Source organism: Urocampus carinirostris, chromosome 7 (genome assembly GCF_059441175.1).
Source record: "Urocampus carinirostris isolate Australia breed hairy pipefish chromosome 7, RoL_Ucar_1.0, whole genome shotgun sequence".
NCBI classification, from domain to species: Eukaryota; Metazoa; Chordata; class Actinopteri; order Syngnathiformes; family Syngnathidae; genus Urocampus; species Urocampus carinirostris.
Window position 1 is genome coordinate 32817797 of NC_142355.1, and position 23877 is coordinate 32841673.

A 23877-nucleotide genomic window follows, 5' to 3' on the forward strand; every position below is an offset into this window, starting at 1 on the left:
TTTGGTCATTTTTCATACACATTTATTAAGACTTCGGCAGCGCCATTGTAATAAAGTCGCACATCAAAGACACTTTTGTTTCAGGAGATAGAAAATAAAGGGGGGATGCATAAATACATAAAAGGTTTGGTTGTAGGACTCCGGCGTCAAATCTTGAGCACTTTCTTGACGGCTTCTTTGTACTGCAGCATGGCGCTCTCACTGGCGCCTTGGTTCTTCAATCTGCTGACCGAGTCTTTATATTCTTGCATTTCGCTTCTTTCCAGCAGGCGCCGCCGTTCTCCCTCGTCTTCGGACGCCTCGCGTAAAAGCGTGCCCAATATGTTATTCTGGGACGGGCTGCCCTCCCAAGAATACTCCTCCATGTCTGCGACCGTCTTGTCGGCCTCCCATGCCTCCGTTTTCTAATAAATAAAGGATGTTCTAAGATGATCATTTTCAGTAATAACCTTCTTTAAACACAATCTCCCCTAATACTTTGGGTTACTTAAAATTGCATTCAATATCCTATCATAAGTGATTGTAAAATGACCATTATATGGTGCCCAATAAAGAAAAATGTCAATTCTAATCCCAAGGCCTTGAAAAGAAGCATTCCAATTGTTATTACACACCACTTTTTAATACGTATTGACACTTTCCCCTTCTCCATTTTTTTGGGATACTATATTGTTTTTCCTCTTATGACAGGTGTATTTTGTGCTATTCACAGATAATGTTTTGAACGAAATACGAATGTAAATAACCAAAACAGTACGAATGATTTTACAATTTCTCAAAAGATTTCATATATTTTATGTCGTTGGACCTCTTTTTTATGTTTTAATACATTTTACATTTAAAAAAAAATTTTTTTCCTAAAGTAACTTAAACATTATTGTTTTACCCTATTATCATAGGTGTCAATATTCTTTTTGCTATTCACAGAAACTACGTAGAATGAGGCAAAAATAATTGTATATACATTTTTAAAAAATGTGATTTATTTTACAATTTATCCTTCCATCCATCCATTATCCGCACCGCTTATCCTCAATAGGGTCGCGGGGGTGCCGGAGCCCATCCCAGCTATCTTCGGGCAGTGGGCAAGGGACACCCTGAACTGGTTGCCAGCCAGTCGCAGGGCACATAGGGACAGACAACTCACTTGCTTCACACCTAGGGACAATTTTAACTGGCTAATTAACCTGACATGCATGTTTTTGGAATGTTGGAGGAATAAACATAACATACATAAAACATATGTTATTGGACTTAACATTCTTTATATGTTTTAGTGCATTGAAATATTTTTGCATATTTTCCACTTAAATCATATGTTTAAAAACACTTTTTATTCATTTTCTCAAGTATTCCTTATGATAGATGACAATTTTTCTCTATTTGCAGATCAACTATTATGATGAGGAAAAATACATTTAAACCTATAACAAACTGTAAAAATTATAATAATAATTCTTTTTGTAAGAGCTTTTAGGATACAATTTTTTTATTGTAAATCTAAGGTGTCCCAAAAATGTAAACACTCTTTGACTTTAAATAATCAATGAACTTTTTTTCTATTTCAGAATAGGTTTTGGAGTAGAGGTAAGGTCGGGCTTAAGAAATTCAGCCGGACCCGATCCGAGTCGCGGGTATATAAACCTGAACCCGCCCAAACCCGACTGACGAACTTGATTTGATAACCGAGCCCGAAACAAACCTGAAGCTTTAATTCACCGCCAAAGCTGAGGTACGCAGCTTGGGATTTACTTGGGGCCGAGTCCCTCAAGCCAAAGTGTGCATTTTGACGACGCGCAGTGAACGAAAACGAAAGTAAAACTCAACTAAATGCCAAAAAAAAAAAAAAAAAAAAAAAAAAAAAAAAAAAAAAGCATATTACGCAGATTACAAGCTGCAACTAGTAAAATATTTGTCCGAAAAGCAGAGAGAAGCTTGTAAGTTAGTGGAAAGAAGCGGAAATGACGTCTGACATGAGGGAGGTGGAAGAAAGGATGAATATTTCTTTGGATTAAGCGATTTGGAACTAAACTGAAATTCGGGCTGGGTTCGGGGCCAAGATCTAACATTTATTTAGGAGTAAGACTGGCTGAAAACAAACAAATGGTGCTAAAACATTCTGGAAGTGCGAAAATAAAGCTGAAGAGCAAAGACATGTTGGTGAATCTGTGTTTGGAATCTCTAAACTTCAGCCTTATTTTCACATTTCCAGATTTTTTTTTGTAGTAAGGTAAACTCAGTATCCGGCATGCTTACCCCAAAATCAAATCTGAAATAGAAGTTTATAAGCTTTGCTGACGTCAGACAATCCTGTCTGGCCGTGTGTTCTATTTCCAGGACGAAAAAAATAGAGCTGAAGAGAAGCAGTTCGGTTACAAAATAAATAAAAGTAAAACGGAATGCGCTCCTGACCAATTATTTTATAAGACTGGGTTGTGGATTTGCAAAAATGGAACTTTTAACAGACACATTGAAAGGACTCCATATACAATAGATTAGAACTCCACATTGCTGTGAAGTGTGTATAAATTTATGGGACACCCTGTATAGAAGTTGGAAAGCTAAGCAGGGATACAGTTGGTTGGTCACCTAGCTTTTGGTTAACAAATCCCCTCTGTTTAAAAAAAAAAAAAAAAAAAAAAAAAAAAAAAAAAAAAAAAAAAAACCTTGCACAAGAACTGTGCCGCTCATTGTGCACCCTAAAGGTCAGCAGATTGTTTTCTGCTCCCAGCAAACGAGCGAGTAGTCCTCTTTCTCAAAAGCTCGACAGTATTTGCACTCACCCAGGACTCGTGGTAAAGGACGGTCAGCAGGTACACGGCGTAGTCGTAATTCTGTTGCCGCAGCGGACAGCTAGGGGGCGCAACAGCGAGTGAGTTTCATCCTCTGTGAAAGTGAAAAGAGCGTGACGTCCTCACCTATCGGTGGTGATGGTAAGGACGTCCGTGTCTTTGCAGTATCGCTCCCCGACCAGTTTTAACATCTTCTTCCTGGCGTGGTCGTCCAGGTTTAAACTGGAGAGTTTGACCTGCAGACGTGAAAAATATTTCAGAAAAATGGTCATAAAACGGCAGGTTTTTCTCTTTAAAGTCTTTAATAGGCGTTTATCTGGAGTGCCGAGTCTAATCGCGTCTCAACCAATGTTTCACAATGCAGTTATCAATGACAAAGACAATTCAATTCAAGTCGTTGCAACGTAAATTAACACAATGACGAGGCACAGACTAACCAGGTTGAGAAAAAGGGTGCATATTTCCACTAACCCAGCCGCAAGCTGCATTAGCATCACTTTAGACGCTAATGTCAACAAATTTTACATGACAGTGCCACCATGTTAACTATCAATCCTAGTATTGTGAACACTGTTGACAGCAATGGCGAGGCACAGACTAACCATGTTAAGAAAGGGGCGCATACTTCCACTAACGCAGCCGCAACCCGCATTAGCTTCACTTTAGCTGTCAGTTTAGAAGCTAATGTCAACAAATTTAACATCTTTATGACAGTGCCACCATGTTATCTATTAATCCTAGTATTGTGGACACTGTTGACAGCAATGGCGAGGCACAGACTAACCATGCTAAGAAAGGGGCACATGTTTTTGCTAATGCAGATGGCTAACTTCATTTTAGCCATTAGCGTCACTTTAGGAGGTAATGCTAAATAATTTACCAGCTCGTTATGCCTCCCTTTTTAAAGATTGTTAACTTTGTATTGTTGTGTGACTGTTTTCATGCAAATTTTGTTTGTAATAATGCAATGTTCAATAAAAAAAATTCAATCAGTAATTCTGCAGCTCATGATAATCCCACAAAGTTAACCATTAATGCAGGATATAACGCTAACGCTAGTGTCCTTGCATCGTCACCTAATCTTAAATCATGCAAACTGATACATTTGCTGCTTTTATTTTTGATAAACTATGAAAATACAAATTACGGTAGTTAGTTTTTATACAAATCGAAATATATCAAAATTCTAATTTTGTTATTAAAAGTCATTGCTAATTAGTAGCTGATGTCGCTGATGCTAGCATTGTGCACACAGCAGCTGGCGGCTAATGCTTTTGTTTTTGCAATAATGCTTAATATAAAACAGTGCAAATGTTAGTGAAACATTTAACCCTGTACAGAAAGTACATACATTTACTGAAATTTCAAATTTTCTTTCAGTAAAAAAGGAAGGACAGAAGTCCGAAAAGTGCTACTAATGAGTTGCCAAAATGTGGTTTCTTAAAGAATCACAATTTTGTTTTTGAGAAACTGCGATATTTTTTCTCCCTTGTATTTATTCGACCACATTGTTCAATATGATCGCCATTTGTACACAAATTCCCATTAAACAAGTATGACGATTGGTAGCTGACCTACTACTTTATTTCCCCAATTTACCATTTTTTTTTTTTAAATTTGAAAAAAAAATACATCAAAATGTTTAGCTATTTAGGTGGCTGCAAAAATATACCATATATACATTTCCTATGTGCTGTGGGAGGAGTTACCAAGGTGCATCCCAACAGTCACATCTGGAGATAAGCGTGATCTTCAACCACTCTCATTAAATTCTGCCCCTTCCGTGACCCAAGTATGACCTCAATGCATCACAACCGCTTATATTTGATTGATTAGGTCTTAAACTTACATTGTACAAGGTTACCAGTTTAATATGCAATTCTGAAAAGAAAATCATGTTACCGTGTTAGTAGGATGTTATCACGAGGATTGTGGTTAAAATAAGCTCAGTCGGCCACAAAAGCATGTTACTGGAAAAAATGTAATTGATAAACTTGAATACATCTTTTTCAAAGTAGTTTATGTATTCAGTTATTGCGTTTCATTTTTGGTGGTTGGCCATGCGTTTCACGTTTTCGGTACCAGGAATTTCAGTGCATCCCCTGTATATGTAAATAAATCACAATAATAAAAAACCCTCGTAGAAAGCCCTTGTTTTAAATCAAATGTTCCCTCTAAATTTCCACGGGTTTGAGCGTTCACACAAAGTCGGTGAGCAACGCTTGAAACAACGGTGAGCAACGGCAATCCCAAGTGTGGCAACTAAATCATTAGTAGTACGATACACAACTGTATTTAATCACATTTCTTAGTGGAAGTACAATGTTGGCAACAAGATTGACTTGGTATAAATGGAAATTATTTGAATGCAACACAAACTTTTTCTTCTTTTCCCCTGTTTTTTTCTATTTTTTTTAAATTCCTTTAAAAAATCTCATTGTGTTTATTTTTTCCTAGATGTTCCTTTTTTTCTTTTTGTTCTCTATTTACTTTTTTCCCTTTGTTTCTTTCTTTTTTTCTGGCGTTTTTCTGAATTTTTCCTCCTTTTTTTCTCTTCTTTTTTTTTCTCAGCTTTTCACTACTTTTTCATTTTAGTATTTTTTTTCTTTTTTGTTCTATTCCCCCTTCCTTTAAGTCATTTTGTGCATAATTTTACATAATATTTGGTCATATAGGGATGAAAGAAGCAAAAACAACCTGAAGAGCCGTTTAGGACCCGAAAGAGCCAGTTCCTTTTAGTGAGCCGAGCCGAAGAAGCCGCTCTCGAAAAACTCTACTGACTTTACTCAACTTCGTTCTACTTCGACCTTGACTTCCAAATACCGTTTAGAACACAACGTCAGGGGAACCCTTGTATTTTTACCTTCAATGCACTGTAACTTTGACTTAATTTGATTCTTAATTAGCAATTTCGAGCCCTGATTTTTGTGAGCTGGCTAGATTTTCTTGTGCGCTGAGAATGTGCAGGCAGTGCGCGATTGCGCAGCTTAGAGGGAACGTTGCTCAAGACTCTACAAAGTAATCTTGCATTTCTGCATACCATGTAAATATTTTTGTTTATTTATCCTGTCGTTTTTTCTGTTAAGTCTTTATTATGTGAAAGTTAACCTATTTTCTGCACTATAAGGCGCAGCCACAAAAATAGTCTTTTGTCATGTATTTTCCATACATAAGGCGCACCGGACTATAAGAGGCTACAGTAGGAACGTCAACAAAACAGTTCAATAGGTCAGTCAAACATTATTAACCACCTAATGTTGAGAAGCAATTACCGTAAATTCCGGACTATAAGCCGCTACTTTTTCCCCAAACTTTCAACCCTGTGGCTTATTCAGTGATGCGCCCAATTTATGTAATTATTCTAACGGCCGCCAGCGGCGCTCGAGTCCAAAAGATTTAGACCGGTGGAATATATGCGCCGAGGAAGACTGCAACTTCTTGGCTATACTAGCGGAGAGAAATCTTTCACTAAAACTGGCCGCATGCGAAAGGCAACTTTTTCGCAAGTCTGCCAGTGGATCATGACAGCGTGGGGCAGCATCAAAAAATCCACCATCACCAACAGGTTCCGAAAAGCCGGTCTGCTGCGTGACGAAGAGGAGGGCACAGAATCAGGAGTGGATGAGAGTTCAAGCGACAATGACAGTGCGAGTGCGTCTGCGGGAGCGTGAGACGACGTCTATATGCAGGGATCAGAATGGAGATTTTCATTTTCAGCTGAAATAGCCAGGGTCCAGGGCAGAGCCCGGTGGGGGGCTCAGGGGGGCAAAGCCCCCCTGAAGTCAACAGCATTTATCTTATTTGCTATGTGAAAATTGCACCAGAATGAATTAAATCCAACAAAACAGAAACCATGTATTATATATATATATATATATATATATATAAATTTAAAAAATAATAATATATTGACATTAAAAGCTATTGTAATATTGAACATGATCATGATGATACAAAATAATCTATTTTAATCATGTTTATAACAAATTTTAAATTTTGTTTATCCTGTTCTAAATATTGTATAAACACAAAAGATAAAATCATTTCATAAATAAATAGATTTATAAATACCTCAGATTGGGATTTTCTGTCACACAGGGGAACCAGTGGTTGACTGCTGCTAGTATTTGAAGTGGAAGTATTTGAAACGGCCAATAATATTGAACCGGTGGCTGCCGATTTTAAATGCGGATCCGACTGCACAATTTGATCGCCGGCAAGCTATTTTTGCTTTGTGCTTGTTCATTTTAGCATGATCGATCAGTGCCACACAACCTCGCGTACCATAATTGATCAGATCGACACAGTATAGACACTTTGCTTTCCCTGGAACATCACACTTTGCGACGAACTGGCTCAAAGTTTCTGTAACTTCCTCGATCTTTGCGCCGATTTTAACGTTTACTGTGACAGTCTTCTCCAGCCATGACCACTTAAATTTATTCTCGATTCCTTTATCAATCTCGGAGACAAAAGCCTCGTCTTCTTTTCTTAGTATTTTCATATTTACTTTTTCAAACACTCATTTCACCGTTTGAAAAGACCGGAAGGAGCGCCATGTTTGAGAAAGCCAATGCTCTGAACAAAAGCTCCGCTGATTGGTTATCAGCGAACCTATCGACCAATGGTCTAAATGCTAACTTGGGGTGATGAAACAGTCACGTATCATACCTCACCCCCCCAAAATATTTTCTCATCGAATTTAGACGATTTACGGGAATGACCTTTGGGGTTCAAAAACAGCGGAAAATTCTAATTCCTGTATGTGACAGTTTCTTTCCGACACTGAGGAGGACGACTTTGATGGCTTCAGTTCTAAGGAGGAAGATGAGGACGGTTCACCGTGATTTTTACAAGTACGGTATGTTTTTTTAACAGACCCGTTTACTGTGTTGCTAGCGTGTTGCTACCTGTCACAGGCACCATTTGGGATGAAAGTTATATTATTATTATTAAAGCTTTGAAAACTCTCTCGGTGTACCTTCTTTCTTTGTAAATATGTGTAACCATGAATAATATGTTTTTGCAACTGTATATTTTTGTAATGTATTCATTTTAGAGACTTATTCTGATATGTATTCCACGAGCGAATCAAAAAGAAGGGGCGAAAACCACAGGGGCTGACGGGAGGTGGAGTAAAGGTGAGCCGTGTTTGCGGACGCGGCGGAAAATAGTGGATATATATTTTTCCCACCCTTACCTTTGGAAATATACACTTTTTTCCTTGGATTACTTTCAACGAGACCCGGACTCTGCAAGTCTGCATCAAGCCTTAAGTACCAGTATCATATTCCATTCATTTTGCCGGCTGTGATTTTTGGACTGTGTACTTTAATGAAGGACATTCAGTTTCAATCGCGGGACTTAAAGCCGGGTCTGGGTTACTTTTGTGTTTGTGTTACATTCTTTTAATGCACGTGAACGCACCGCACCGTGAGTGAAGCTAGCCTAGCCGCTAATGTGCTATGGCCACTTGAATGCCACGATTTTGGCGTCTGTGGGATTCGAAAAGAAAATAAAGCACGGAGCTGACGTTGTCGTCGACTCGGTGGATTTCTTTCGAAAACCAGTGCAGGAAGGAGGCCGATTCGCCTGCTTTCCGAGATCGGCCATTGTTGACGCTGGCAAACATGGCGGCGCTGCTTTGTAAAGCGACCAAAAGCTGGGGAAACTAAGTCCGGCGAAATAACAACTTGAGAGTCAGAGGGCGATCGGATGAGGCAATCAGCGGACGGTGCCGTAAGAGAAGCGTGAAGTTTTCAAGATGCCGAGCAGAGATAAAGAACTCGAGGAAATTAAAAAAATCACTCGGCTTTTTAATGGACAAAATGGATATAGTCACTAAACAACAAGACACAATCTTGAGTTTAATGGCTGAAATCAAAGACCTAAAAAACGAAAACATGGAGAAAGACAAGAGGATCATTGCGCTAGAAGGACGCGTAGCAGATCTGGAACAGTACACCAGGATAAATGACATTATTATCACCGGTCTGGACATTAAACCTCGGACCTTTGCCAAGGCTGTGGCAAATAAAAATATTGCAACGGATGCTGATGAAGATTCTGCTGAGCAACAGGTCATTGCTTTTATGAGCATAAAAGGCATATCCATCAATGCTGAGGACATAGAAGCATGCCATCAATTAACAAGAGGTGAGAACCGACCTAAGGCGACCATCATGAGATTTGTCAACAGAAAACGGAAACATGAAATCCTTAAACAAGGAAAGAAACTAAAAGGGACAAATGTTTATTAACACTTAAGCAAAAAAAAACTGACATTGCAAGACAGGCTCGATTTTTGAGGAAAACGAACAAGATACAAGGAGTATACATAAAGTTAAACGGCACTCCAGAAGAAGCAAAAATACTTTGGGTCCGAGAAATGCAGGAGCTGGACAGATTTGCCTGAAGTGTAACAATGACCTCCTGGACTGACAATATGGACACCTTTATTACAGATCACAATAAAAAAATCCATCATAATATATTACGCCATATAACACGCTACAGTGGGCATTTGCACATCACACTGGGTATTTGTATATTGTATTCTTTTGGCTTTATTATTGTACTGTTCTCAGCTCAGGGATGCTGCTGGAAATGTGAATTTCCCTTCGGGGATGAATAAAGTATCTATCTATCTATCTATCTATCTATCTATCTATCTACCGGAATTGAGTATTGTTGATCACACTGACTCCAATAATTCAAGATTAGATGACTTCGATCCTGACCACAAATTCCTATCAGCTAGCTCAGACAATTGCAAATATTAAACTGGAAAAGAATATGATACTTTCGTTAAATCTGAAGGCAAATTCTCAATAATTCACTTTAACAGTAGAAGTATGTACACACATTTTGATGACATCAGTGAATACTTACAGCAATTTGAGAACCCGTTTAGTGTTATTGCAGTTTCTAAAACGTGGTTCAGTGAGGAAAGGGGTGTAAATTTTGAATTAAACAACTATAATTTGAACTATGTAAATAGAACAAACAAAATAGGTGGTGGAGTAGCTATATATGTGCACAAAAGATACAAATCGAAAATATTACAAAACATGTCATTTGTCATTGACGATTTACTTGAATGTATTACAATAGAAATTATAAATGAAAAAAGGAAAAATATTATAGTCAGTTGTGTATATAGATCAAATCTGGAAATCTTCACAAACTGGGCTGAAAAAACATATTCAACAATAATCGCCAAAACACTATTCATTAGTGGAGATTTCAACATCGATCTAATGAATCCAAACAAACATAAAAACATTGATGACTATATTAGTATGATGTACAGTATGAGATTGTACCCAACTATATTAAGGCCTAGTAGATTCACTTCACACAGTGCAACACTCATTGACAATATATTTACAAATAATATGGAATTTACAAACGTCAGTGGATTACTGGTTTGTGATATTTCTGATCACCTACCAGTATTTACAGTGTATAATGAAAAGGTTACTAGACAAGAACCAATTAAGGATTATGTTTACAAACGAGTTAGAACTGAGGAGACCATTATATCACTCTATGATGACTTAAACAAAACTGGAATGCTATATATGGTACAGATGATGTGGATCGTGCGTTTGACATATTTTTGGAAATATTCACCAACAATAGGGTGGTCCTTAATGGGGGTCGAAATTTTTTGGGGGGAAATATTGGGCTCTGACCCCCCGCATATGTTCTTATATCGATAAAAACACACTGTGTGCAATTTTGAACAATTTGGATAATATTTAGAGGTAGCTCAACGACTTTGAAATTTCCCAAAATGGTAAAATTTTGGCAATTTTCGAGAAAAAACGGAAATCTTAACCCTATGTGTACGGCGTTTTAGAACATCCAATTTCAGTCCATTGCTTATAATTGTAACACAAGAAAAGTTACAAGTAAATATAACAATATTGTATTTATTTTTACCTCAACAGCCACCACCCTTTCGAGGTTTCATTCACTGTGCGTGATCGGCATTTCCAAATAACATCCAAATTTGGGCGTCAATAAAATGAACTAAATTTGCAACTTCACCAACACAGATCATGTGCATTATGCAAAACAGTGTGAAAACAAATCTTACAGTTTGATGTGCATACAGTACAAAAACAATATGATAAGTGAAAATAGAACCAAGCCAACACCAAACAGTCTACCGAGTAATAGTCAAATAATAATTTCCAAATCACCAGTTCAGAGTTCACATAAAACAGGCCGATTGTCTTTGGAAAAACAATGCGTTTGCTCTCAGTTCAGCAATTACCTCAACGAATCATTAAGTTTATCATTGTAACATAGCCTATCATCAAATGTTGTGTATGTTCACAAAGTGTTCATTTCTGTTTCACGATGGTCTGTTTTTGAGTATTCGGGAACCTTTTGCGATGTTCTGCAACCACCAGTAACAGGTACTGTAATTGTTCTTCATTGTGGGTGAGACGACCATTGAAGTTTTGAATCAGTGCGACGCCTCGCTCTGCGTGGTCATTGATGACAGACAATGCTTTCACCTTGTCACATGCCTCTCTATAATCAATGCGGCCATTCCATGTGGTCGGTTCTGCATCCAAGAAGCTGGTGGAGATCTCGAGAAGCTGCAGCAGCTTGATGGTATTAGTGGTTGCAAAATCTGCGAGTTTCTTGTCATTGACGCACTTCAGATCCACCTGGCCTTTAACTTCTGGTTCTTCCGCTCCTGGGGTTGACTTCATGGCACTCGAGATGTCAGTTTTCGTTTCATGCGATACGTCGGGATCAAAAAGGGACAAGCCAACAAGGACTTCAGAAAGATACCAGAGATGAGTTGCAAACTTTTTGCTTGTCGCTTGAGAGATGGCTTTGTTGATGTTCCCATAGTTCACCAGGTCCTTTAGAAAAGCGAGATCATGGCGAGGAGCACTGGCTGCCACAGGACACAGGAACCAAGCCTTAACATATATCCTAGCATAGAAAAGACACACGTCACGAAGACCTTTTTCCTCATGGGCAGTCAGTCGGAACTGGTGTCGAAACATCCACACCTTGAATGAATATATCACCTTGGCCATCCATCTCGCCTGATGCATCGCCCCTGGTGCCATAAACTTCACTTCTCGCTCAGGTATGCCTCCGAGATAGACAAGGACAAGCTCAAGCAACTCCCGGTAGTCGTCTCTTGGTTGGTTCGCTTGAAGGGTTTCAGAAATGAAACCGTTGAGGCTGTCTCTAACATCTGCGATGTTCTGTCTGGTGTACTCATCACTGTTTGCATTCTGAAAGTCACTAGAGTCGATGAAGCTCCATTGCGTCTTAAATTGCTTGAAGATTTGGATTTCTGGACTAGAAGACGATCCCATGCACATCCAAAATGCACAACCTGCAATAAGCTCCATGACATGGTGACGGCATCCCAAGTGCATCAGGTCACGGCCAAGCATCTGCTCCAAAAGCACGCAAGCTCCGGATTGGCGACCGGTGTTGGAACTGGTTGTGTCGAAGCACATACCCTTCACCTGATCAGATATACCCCACTGATTTAAGGTATCTGTCACAGCACGAGCCTGTTCCTGTCCCGTGCCAGATCCAAGTTTCGGTACAGCCAAGAGTTGTGAAATTCCAGGTCCAGACACTAAAACTGGTAGCCGATCCACCTTCTCGGAGCCAGTCAAATCACGAAGAAGTTTACCATCCCAGTGAACAACCAGTTGAGCTTTTGGATCAAAGGCATGCTTAATAGCTGTGGCCTGTGTTTTTCTGTGTTCATGCCGCTGTCGCCGAATTGAGCTTCGATTTAAAGAGAATTCTGAGAGCTCATGTCCCAAACTCTTTGCTGTCTCACTGACAAGAAGCATTGCTTTCCTATCGGAAATACTGGTTTGATCCAGACTAGACGACAGCTCTGGGGAGATGATTTGCTTTCTGCCTCTTTTAGATTGGTTGGTATCGGAAGTTGAGCTACTGCAGGCAACGCTGTCTGGAGAAAAGTTGCCAGACTCCTCCTCATCCGAAGTTTCACTGCTGCCCTCCAATGTCACCGATTGACTCATCGCCTCAATTTCTTGATCGGATCTACGCTTTCTGGTTTCCTCTTTACACTAGGTCTGATATAATGTGCGAAAAATCCTTATTTTTCATACCAAAATTTCAGAGGCCTTGAGCGACCTCTAAATATCCTTTGATTTTGATGAAACTTTGCCTAATTACGTTTTGTATATATTGGAACATATTCAAGGGGTCAGAGCATGAAATTTTAAAAGTCGAAAAATAAGGACCACCCTAACCAACAAGTATAACAAAAATTGCCCAATGAGACAAACTAATATTAAGAATAAATCTGTAAACCATCCGTGGATAACAAAGGGTTTATATAATGCTTGTAAGAAAAAAAACAACTTATATAGAAAATTTATTAAACTAAGAACTGAGGAAGTCGAATCCCGATATAAAACGTATAAAAACAAATTGACAGGAATATTAAGAGCAAGCAAGAAATTATACTATACCAATTTATTACATCATAACAAAAGTAATATCGAAGGTATTTGGGATATATTAAATAGTATAATAAAAGGAAAGAATGTAAGCAATGCATATCCAAACTATTTTATTGATAAGAACAGTGAAAATTGTAATTTAAATCAAGTTGTGGAGAATTTCCATAGTTATTTTGTAAATGTTGGACCAGAGCTCGCTGCAAATATCCCAGAGTGCAGTGGTAAACAATTTGAGTCAGTGATAAAAATGAACTCCAAGACCATGTTTTTATCTGGGGTTACGGAATCAGAAATCTTAGACGTGGTTGACAACTGTAAAAACAAAACGTCTATGGATTGTTTTGACATCGATATGGTACTAGTTAAGCAATTTATAAATAGCATTGTAAAACCATTGACCTACATCTAACAGGCAAATTTCCAAATCAAATGAAAATAGCAAAAGTTATACCAATATACAAAAATGGAAACAAGCACATTTTTACAAACTATAGACCGGTATCTCTGCTTCCTCAGTTCTCTAAAATATTAGAGAGACTTTGCAATAATAGACAAGAACAATTTGTAGATAAATATAAATTGATTAATGAAAGTCAATATGGTTTTAGAGCAAACAGATCAGCAACAATGGCAATTATTGATGCAGTAGAAGAAATCACCCATAGTATAGAAAAGAAGAGATACGCAGTCGGGGTATTCATTGACTTAAAAAAAGCATTTGATACGATTAATCATAATATACTATTAAAAAAACTGGAAAGATATGGCATCAGGGGAGTGGCTTTGCAATGGATTCAAAGTTATTTGACGGGGAGTAAGAAATATGTAAAAATGGGAAAGTTTTCATATTTGGACATCTGTTGTGGAGTACCACAGGGTTCTATCCTGGGACCAAAGTTATTTAATTTATATATTAACGATATTTTTAATGTTTCAAAACTATTGAAAATAGTAATATTTGCAGACGACACTAACATTTTCTATTCAAATGATAACTATATTGATTTGGTAACCTGTATTAATCGTGAACTAATTAACCTAAAAGTATGGATGGATATAAATAAATTATCTTTAAATTTAAATAAAACCAAAGTAATATTTTTTGGTAATCGTAGGGCAAATCAAGATTTAGAAGTAAAAATGGATGGTGTACATTGTACCAGAAATTAAGTTTTTAGGGGTAATAATAGACAATAAATTAAGTTGGAAAACACACATCAGACACATACAAACTAAGGTATCTAAAAGCATTTCAATAATTAATAAAGCCAAATTTCTTTTAAATTATAATGCATTGTATTTATTATATTGTTCTCTCGTTCTGCCATATTTAACATATGGTGCAGAAGTCTGGGGCAATAATTACAAAAGTTCACTACAGCCCCTTTTTATTCTTCAAAAACGTGCAATAGGAACCATACACAGGGTAGGATATCGGGATCATACCAATATTTTATTCATGCAGTCCAAATTATTAAAATTGGATGATTTATTAAAAATTTTCACTTCACAACTGTTATTAAGGTCAACGAAAACATAGTGCCAGAAAACATACAAAAATTATTCACTCGGAAAGAGGGAAATTATAACTTGAGGGGCTGTGGTGAATTCAAAATCCCAAAGGTGAGAACCACTAGGAAAAGTTTGTGTGTGTCTGTGTGTGGAGTCAGACTTTGGAATAATTTGCAAAATGAGATCAAACAATGTCCAACTATCCATGTGTTCAAATTTAAATACAAAAAAAGAACTACTGGAGAAATACAGGGATGAAGAAAATGGGATATGAGGGGGATTGGAAGTACTGCATTTCAAACTATGGTTAACTTGTTGTTATTGCTGCTATTATTATATCAGAACTGTTATTATAAGTATTGTGTTTATTTTTATTATCACTGGTGCCGCAGTGACATTATGCGCATTATGACGTTGAGGGATGGGTATTGCGAAGATTAGTGTATAAAATATGTGATTATTGTAACTATTATAATTATTGATATCTGACCTATGTAATAAGTATATCCATGAGATTTTGTTGTATTGGACACAAGAGGAGCTATCTATAAAATGTATTTAATAGGGAAGATAAAGGGGTAGGAAAAATAAGCATCTGCTTCTGACTACCCCTTTTCGAACAGGTTATGTGACATTATTCTGTTGTGGACTCATTGTTTTTGTCCCGTTTTTATTTTTGTGTTCGAAATAAAAGTTTTCATTCATTAATGTGGGCGCATGCTGCTTATGTACAGGTGCGGCTTGTGCAAGTACAAAATCGGTTTTCCTCTTAAAATGTGGTGGGTGCGGCTTATAATCAGGTGCGCTCTATAGTCCGGAATTTACGGTGCGTGTTTCAGACACGTACGGACGCGGTGTTTGTACAATGTCACCAGTCACTGAAATAGGTCATGCTGCATAACATTTAAAATTTAAATTATTGGGATTCAAGATGTAATAATAATTTTAAAAAAATATTCATCACAGAAACATCAAGATCTACCTGAAATCAGATACCCGAAAAATAAAGCCAGGGTAGCCCACCCAAGACGTTGTCTTGTAGCCATGAAATTTGATGATAACATGCAACCATGGTCCCCTTACATCCGTGTGTAACCAAGAACACACAATAATGCCGAAAAATTAAAAAAGAAAAAATCCGCCGAAAAGCATCACTGCATTAATGGGCATTGCTTGTTACTAGCTGTCTGATTAGCTCCATAATTCTCATTTACAAATAAACAGACTGGTAAAATTATTTTTTTCTAAGCCGTAGACCCACCTAACTTGTGATACACATCTTTTTCGAACAATTGAAGGCTTTTTTTTTTTACCCCGCTTTAGCCTATACAAGCCTGGAAATGCTAAAAAGAACCTGCCACCTTTACCTCTGAATAACATTAACCAATAGTGACCGATTCAAATATTGATTGACACATCGGTTGGGAAATGAAACACCTATATCATATATATATATATATATATATATGATAGATATGTCCCATAATGCACAGCGCACTACTACTTCTACGGTGGGAAAATCGGGTCCACGGCTGCTTACCGTAGTTGCGAGACCTGTTGCGACTCAATATTGATACATATATAAGGCACGCCATAATATAAGGGGCGTGGTCACTTTTTGAAAAAATTGAAGGATTAAGACAATGGGTCCTGCACCAGTTGAGAGATATACATACACTGTTTTAAATGTGCAATTAATAACGCTGAAATTATTTGTAACACCCCTTTTTGCACTACATTCTCTATCCTATGAATGACCTATATTTCACGTTGACAATATCTATGTATAGTTTGTTAATGCAACATCCATTGCAGCCTGGTCATCCTGGAAGGGGGATTACCTTCTCAAGGTTTCTTCATTTTCCTAATGTTGAGGTTTTTAAGTTTTTCCTTGCCCTCACGTTGGTTTTAGATCAGGGGACGGTGTCACAATAGTCTGTGGTTTGCAATAATCTGTGCAGCCCTTTGAGACTCTTTGTGATTAAGGGTGTCACAAATAAACATGACTTGAATTTGAGGTGCGCCTTATAGTGCGGAAAATACGGTACATGTCTAATCTTGCTGTTAACAGTCTTCACTAAGTTGTCATCAATGAAAATAAAGCCAATTCTAATTCAGAAGCAACAGATGATGTGAATCTTACTCGGAGATGCACCACACGAGAGGCGGGATTTCGTACGGAGAGTCCGGCCGACACGTAATGGCTACTTTCCACCTGGATGGGGAAATGTCGCTCGCACTCGGCATCCGTGTCCAAAGCGGGCGGCCACTCGGTGCAGAAAGCTGCCGGCAAAAAGACCACACTTGTACTCATTCTGTCTAGATGTTGTTTTTCAGATCGTGATAGCCTATGGTAGAATTCCTGGATACGGCGTCCCAGCTTTACATTTATCTTATGGTGTGGTGTAAGATGTCTTTTGACCACTCTAAAAGAGCATTTTCACCACTTAACAATAAACAAATTATTTTTGTGTTAAACTCCAAATTAAACTTTGCACCGTTCATGATACGGCTGCATGAGATTTCTTTCAACTATTGCTTGGTGTCATAAAAAATGCTAATCTGTTGGTATCCAATTTCATGGAAAGGCCCATATGCTATTAGCTGAATGACTTCCCACAATGCCTTTCTCTTTCTTCATTGAGTTTAGAATCCTGTGTTCTTCGTGAAGACGTCGTGCGTCAGCAATACAACACTGTAAAATATGTACTGTATTTATTAGTTATATCGAAGGGCTTGTAGTGATGCTAAATGAAGAAGCAAAACATAACCAAAAAAATGAAGCTTGCGATTATCAATACAAAGAAAGAACACGAATCGCTACCCTCGCTTAGTTGCATGGCAGTAACCCATCAACAACTGAGATAATTATTAAAATGTCATTAAGGCAACAAAACATGCTAAGGGATTGAAAATCCTCACAAAGGGAGGTATTAAAAATCAGTATTTTTGGTCTGCTGTCCCTGCGCCCCTATGCATCCACCCGCTACTCCACTCAACCAGCTCAAGTCACATCACATCAAAGGTAAAAATGTTTTAATTTTTTCTTTATCTTTATATATATGGTATTTAATTATGTACACATATATTACATGTACGTAGTACTTACTATTTACTGCTGTTTTTTTTACTTTTTTAATCAAGTGTTAAGTAAATCCTTTTTTCTGTTTTTTTTTGTCTTCCCTTGTTCTGCGTGCAAGTTCAAAATCTATTCCGTGCATCCTATTTATGAACTTATCATCTGGAATATCGGGGGTTGGGAAGGGATAAACTAATTACGATAGTTTTAGATTCTCCCACTTTCAAGCAATTTAACTTAACGATCCTGACCTCAGAACAGATTAATGTCTTATCTCGGGGGGTCGAATGAAAAGTATACTTACGTTTAAGAGCTTCACAGTGTTTCCTAATGGCTGCTGGCGTCAAGTGGAGAAAGTTGGGAATCTGTTAGAAAATATTGCGTCAGGTGAGTTTGGCGTATGACGCCTTTTTTTGGACAATGTTGAACCTTGATCAGCTCCAGGTTGCCCTCCTTCACTGGGGGGACGCTTCCTTTTACAGGGTAGCCCATCCTGACAGGTAACGGCACGGCGCTGGCTTTGAAAGAGGCTGCCGCTGGGTAGACGGACGTCCAGTCCTGGTCCTCCGACATCTTGTCCGTCCTCGGTGGTCCAGCCTGAGAACAAAAAAAAAAAACCCGGGTTAACGATATTTATGTGGGTAGGCCGATCAGAAAGAGATAAATGCTTACTTCTCTTCTGGGCTTTCTGGTCAAACTTCCTCTGCCGTCTCTCCCAGACGAATCTGAAATAAACAATAGGGCACCCCCATTTGCTTAAAATGTCGGCGTGTCTAAAAACAAAAGGATCAAAAACTACATTCCGCACAATGGCTGCAGACAACGATACCTATGAAGTGATGGATGAGTGTGTGCCACTACACAGCAGTGTTCCCATATCAATGCCAAGTGAGTGGAATAGAGAAATCCCAAATATGTCAAAATATTATTTTGTGATCTTTCTATATTTATAGATTATACCGTATGAATAGATACATTTTTAATGCAACTGTAAAGGTGTGTTACTTGAACAAGTATTATATTCAGAGTTATTTTATAACAAAGAGTTATTTTACATACCATTCAATTACATTTACTGACGTATTTAAGTTACTTCAGGCTCTATGTGAATACCAATTATGCTAATGCAGTGTTCCTGCATCTTAACGCAAGTTAAATTCAGGACTTAAAACTTTTTTTTTAATGTTTTGGGAATTTAAATTTAAAACCAAGTCGACAAAAAAACTATAAATAAATAATTAAAAGGATACAGTCAATTTGAATAATTTTATTCATCATGAGCCAAACAAAAACAGAAGTTTAACTGCAGCCAAAATAAAAATAAACAAAAAGCAGTTACACCGTGTACCGGAATGGCTCCGACACGGAAGTATTATCCTGACGTCACACGACCTGAGATGGACTCCTCAGTGTCGTCACGTCACAATACTTATCCCCATGATTTTTGGACTGTGTACTTTAATGAAGGACATTCTATTGAGTGGTCATGGCCAGGCGGCCGAGACCTCACAGCGTGCGCTTCCTTTTTAAAGATGTGGGAGCTGATTCCGTCAAAATGTCAAGGTTGGACTTTTCATGGAAGTTTATTCGAAAGTGTCTGAAATTTGAAACGGAGGATTTAAACGCAGTTATGTCCCTCCCAAAACCCCTTTTAGTCAGGAAGGACCTGGAGGTGAGGCCGAAAGAATCAGATTTGAATTTTCCTCCAATACCTGAAATCAAACAAGACAAACAAATCGAAAAGGCGAATGTCCCTTCTGAGGACAGAAAATCCAACTTGGAAAAGAGGGCTAAAAATAGGACCAAATTGGGGGTGGTGACCACACCGGAACCAAAGATTAGAGATTTACAGGAAAACCGATTGCCGATGAAAAAGCCCACAAGGGAATTGTATGAAGTTGAGCCGGAGGAAGCGGGGGAAGAAAAAAAAAATCTGATTCCTTCTTCTTGTGGGCAAGGAAACAAGAGACTTGCCCTCGACATGTCCTCTCCCACACTAACCCAGAAAAAAGGGGAAGGCCTGGAATCACAGAAAGAGAGTCAGAGGACTCCAGAGTTTTCTGAAGTGGGTCTCCAAATGAGATACCGGAGTCGGACACAGGTAACGCTCTCAATGACCCCCAGAGAATGGACTCGGACCCCCCGGTTTTGATTAAGTAATTTGTATACTTCAACAACACCTATGAACTTTACCGTCTCTACTACCAATGAATGCTGCCCCCCCTCTTTAGAAGGTTATGAACAGTGGGAAGAGATTTGGCCGTGCCCTTCATTGTGGAGTGGCTTGGGTGAGGACCGTGACGATGGGGTGGCCATTTTAAGAAACAACTCTCAACTCATCATAAAGGGGAGCACTGTGATGAAAGAAAGACGCGATCAAACAAGAACTAAAACCTTTGGCGGAAATAAAGAGCAAAGGCAGAATGTCACACTTTCACTTTACCTCCAGAAACCTTGTTAGAATATGATATGGTGAAATTGTGAATGTGTTTAATTGCTGTTAAAAGTGTTGATAAAAATTGGTCAAACCTCATATTGTTAGAATATGATATAATGAAATTGTTAATGTGTTTAATTGCTGTTAAAAGTGTCAATAAAATTGTTCAAACAAAAACTCTATTTTAGGAGAGGTTTTCAACAAACATGTTACCTGTTTTGCTAAAATGTAGAATTTAAAAGTCAATTAAATAATAACAAATACTGTACAGTATTGACCTCGCAACCTAGCCGCAACACTTAGCTTAGTAACCGTTAGCAACACATAGTCTATTGTAATTCGGCGCAAACTGCAGCGATCGTACAAGCAATACTCACTTTTCTTTGCTTCCGAATGTGCCGACAAAGCTGTCACGTATGTCATATTGGTTAAAAAATTCGGCCGCGCAAATCCAGCAGTGTTTAATCGATATAAGAACAACAGCATCGTCTTGTTGGCGTAAGCCGCCATGTTTTTGGCAATTACGGATGCCGACGAACGACAAATTTGAGAAAAGCCGAGTGAAGCTCCAGTGGTTACCCGTAATTTAGTCTTTGATTATTTTAAGTGCACAATAATATATATTGTGGTTTACAACATGTAAAAAAAAATATGCAAGTGCCAAATTAGAATAAAAATCCTCTGTTGGTCGTGAGCAGCTGTTGTTGCCTTATGGCTCAAGAGTGAGGCATTGACTTGCCCTCGTAAAGTGAATATACCCCACGTCCCCTTCGCTCAAAGACTTCTAAAATAACAATAAAGTCTATTCTTCCCTAAAAAATATATCATTTTTTTATGTAATTGATTCATGTTTTGCAGTTTAACGTTATTTCCCCGTCACATAAAGAGACAACGCGCAGATAATCTACCTTATACTGCAAACTCATAGTAGCATTGAACTCACCACTTCGTTTATGCTCAAACTGCCAGTTGATGTACTTCAAAGTCCCTCAAACGGATGGCAATTTAACACTTAAGAGTTTAGAGTTTTATTTTCACTTTTACACCAATTTCTTCCTAACATTTTATTAGCTTTATTACTTGGAGGGATATAGGTTCACTTTTCACCTGAATTTGCTTTTAAAATGAGGATATATTCGTGATATCCTGTTGGCGTCGTCGTTGAAGGTAAGTTTTTTTTTAATTTTTGACATAATTTATACTAATGTATATATATATATATATATATATATATATATATATATATATATATATATATACTCTGTATTTTTCTATTATCTAATTGTAGTTATTGAGGAGTTTGGAGCACAAAGACTACTGTTTTAAGGATTTACACAATTTTATATGTTTTTCAAAGACATGAAGTGAGAGCATGTTGTCTCCGCATTTAAAAAGCATACACCAAAAACAGGAAATTAGTATGTATTTTATGTTGAATTTTGAATATTATTTTATCCATTTTAAATATTTTATAATTTAACAAGTCAAATGGCATCATTTCAGGCCAAATGAAATGCAGTATTATTAAATATTATATATTATTCAATGGCAATGGGAAAAAAAGAACCAATTCACTATAATACGTTTACTTTTAAGATTTTTTTTGGGGGGGGGGAAATTCTATACAATCCTTTTTTAATATTTTCCTGAGTGAATGTGCAATATTTCTTCCCATGTTGATCAGCTGCATGAAAATTAACAATATAGAACAAAATCACGGCAATACATTTGATTAAAAAACAGACACATTTTTAGCTTTCTATAATTTTAAACCAATCTAAAATATTTTAATCAAATCCTTTTTCAACATTTCAATGAGTGAAATTGAACAAGTTATGCCAAATTGCTCAACAGCTAATATAAATTAAACAATAAATCTACATTTCAGGTCCATTGATTTGAATAAATGAATGCACCTTTTACCTTGCTGTTAAAGATCAATTTAAAGAATTTGATTGAATTTTTATCAAATATTTTTGCAATATTTTAAAGAAATGAGCAACAGCTTTAGGGAAATTATAACAAAATAAGTTAAGGCAATATATTTTATACTTTTACATCAGTACATTTTAACTTGTTTTAATTTTTTGATCAATTCAAAAGGTATGACCTTTTTTTTCCTGATCATATCATTTGTAGGAGATAGACTTCCCTCCACAGTATCTCGATGTGGACTCAATTTTTCCTTCCACCCAGCATGATGATGCGACCTTAAAAAGGACTTTGTTTTAATTGATGGAGTTCTTGTGTTCTTAAAAAAACAAACCAACCACAAAACAAGCACAGCTGAGCAACAGCATTGGAAGAGTTCAACGGTGTAATCGTTTTGCTTTCCTAAATGATGGGGATTTATGATAATGATCACACCGATACTTATTTATATGCAGGGCCCCTTTTTTAGCCCGGTAGTATGTTAGGAGTGACAAGATTGGATAGATTGAGAAATGAAATTGTGAGAGACAGAACTGGAGTAGTAGTGGAACTGAGCAAGCGTGTGGATAAGAGAGTACTCGTTTGGTTTGGACACATGGAGAGGATGGATGAGAAGCGAATGTTGAAGAGGATCTACAGAGCTGTAAGTAAATGGAAGGAGACAAAGAGGAAGGCCGCGATTAACGTGGATGGCTGGTGTTATGAGTGCACTGCGGGAAAGAGGTCAAAATATAATGGAAGCTAGAGCTCTTGTTGGTGATATGAATGAGTGGAGAGGTGTTGTGAAAGGATAGTGGGACGTTTGGACGCGTTCTAAGGAATGTGCATGGCACCTGTATGATGCGGCAAGGGTAAACCAGTGAAAGCTGTCGGGCCCTGCTGTTGAACAGAAGAGTGTGATGTGTCACCCTGACCCAAGTGACATGGCTGCTTTCTTGTGTTCTGTTTCATCTGGAGGGACGAAAGCATGACCGACTTGGGTGCCGAGGTGCTTATTTTATTTGGATGTTTGGGCATTTGGGTTGGCCATGGTCCACAAAATCTTGTGTGTGTGTTTTTTTGCTACTTTTTCCCTTTTTTCTTTTCTTTTTTTGTGTGTGTTTTTCTTGCTGTCGGTCACCGCTCTCGAGGCATATGACCAGTGTAGATAGATAGATTTCTACCCAAAGCTAGCCCACTTAGCCATAGAGGAGGAATTTGAATAAACGGAACAGCAGCGAACTATCGTGACACATTTGTGACAAATTCAGGTGTATGCTGATACGTTAACAAAAACACCTCACCATTTTAATTCAAAGGAAAATTACATAAATATTCGGATATAAATGAAAACCTATTTACCTATGTACATGGACGTAACCAGCTCGTCAAGCCAAGCACCCTTAAAAATTGATAGCATTTTTAAAACTCTTTTTCTTAATAAAGGACATGATAGGCTTAAATATAATGCAAAACACTAGCTGAAATATATTTGAAATAAGTAAAACAAAACAAAAATGTGAACACCGCACGGTTAAAATTACTTTACTCTAATGCCTTGAAATGGTTCGGTCCATTTGATTCTTCGCTCCTCTCTCGCTTATGTTTCGGTAGGCTAGTTTCACTTGAGGATGAACTTTACATTTCAATATA

The 23877-nt window shown here is 37.7% G+C and overlaps 3 protein-coding genes and 1 pseudogene across 9 annotated transcripts in view; 2 read left to right on the forward strand and 2 right to left on the reverse strand.

The window, feature by feature from the left end:
* On the reverse strand, positions 1 to 21045 carry mrps35 (mitochondrial ribosomal protein S35). Its single transcript, XM_088339364.1, has 8 exons — positions 20691 to 21045; positions 18549 to 18601; positions 18306 to 18473; positions 18181 to 18241; positions 16941 to 17080; positions 2919 to 3028; positions 2784 to 2853; positions 1 to 404 (listed from the first exon to the last, which is right to left on the reverse strand). Exons 1-8 carry the CDS (start codon positions 20821 to 20823, stop codon positions 147 to 149), a joined length of 993 nt encoding a protein of 330 aa, XP_088195490.1. The 5' UTR covers positions 20824 to 21045; the 3' UTR covers positions 1 to 146.
* Positions 10995 to 12838, reverse strand: LOC148363033 (uncharacterized). Its single transcript, XM_088340032.1, has one exon. It carries the CDS (start codon positions 12836 to 12838, stop codon positions 11147 to 11149), a length of 1692 nt encoding a protein of 563 aa, XP_088196158.1. The 3' UTR covers positions 10995 to 11146.
* The window catches only part of LOC148363034 (ubiquitin-protein ligase E3A pseudogene), an 8557-nt pseudogene continuing 5520 nt past the window's right edge, over positions 20841 to 23877 (forward strand).
* The window catches only part of kcnq1.2 (potassium voltage-gated channel, KQT-like subfamily, member 1.2), a 238205-nt gene continuing 235602 nt past the window's right edge, over positions 21275 to 23877 (forward strand). For all 7 annotated transcript variants that reach the window (XM_088340619.1, XM_088340621.1, XM_088340620.1 and 4 more), the window contains exon 1: positions 21275 to 21480. The gene's annotated coding sequence lies outside the window, so the exon portion shown is untranslated. The remainder of the gene's footprint in view (positions 21481 to 23877) is intronic.

Coding starts and splice junctions, on each gene's coding strand:
- LOC148363033 (XM_088340032.1), bottom strand. CDS start 12,838: ATGAGTCAATCGGTGACATTGGAGGGCAGCAGTGAAACTTCGGATGAG.
- mrps35 (XM_088339364.1), bottom strand. CDS start 20,823: ATGGCGGCTTACGCCAACAAGACGATGCTGTTGTTCTTATATCGATTA. Junction 18,242..18,305: donor GCAACCTGGAGCTGATCAAG/GTTCAACATTGT, acceptor ATTTTCTAACAG/ATTCCCAACTTTCTCCACTT. Junction 17,081..18,180: donor ACACTGTGAAGCTCTTAAAC/GTAAGTATACTT, acceptor TTTTGCCGGCAG/CTTTCTGCACCGAGTGGCCG.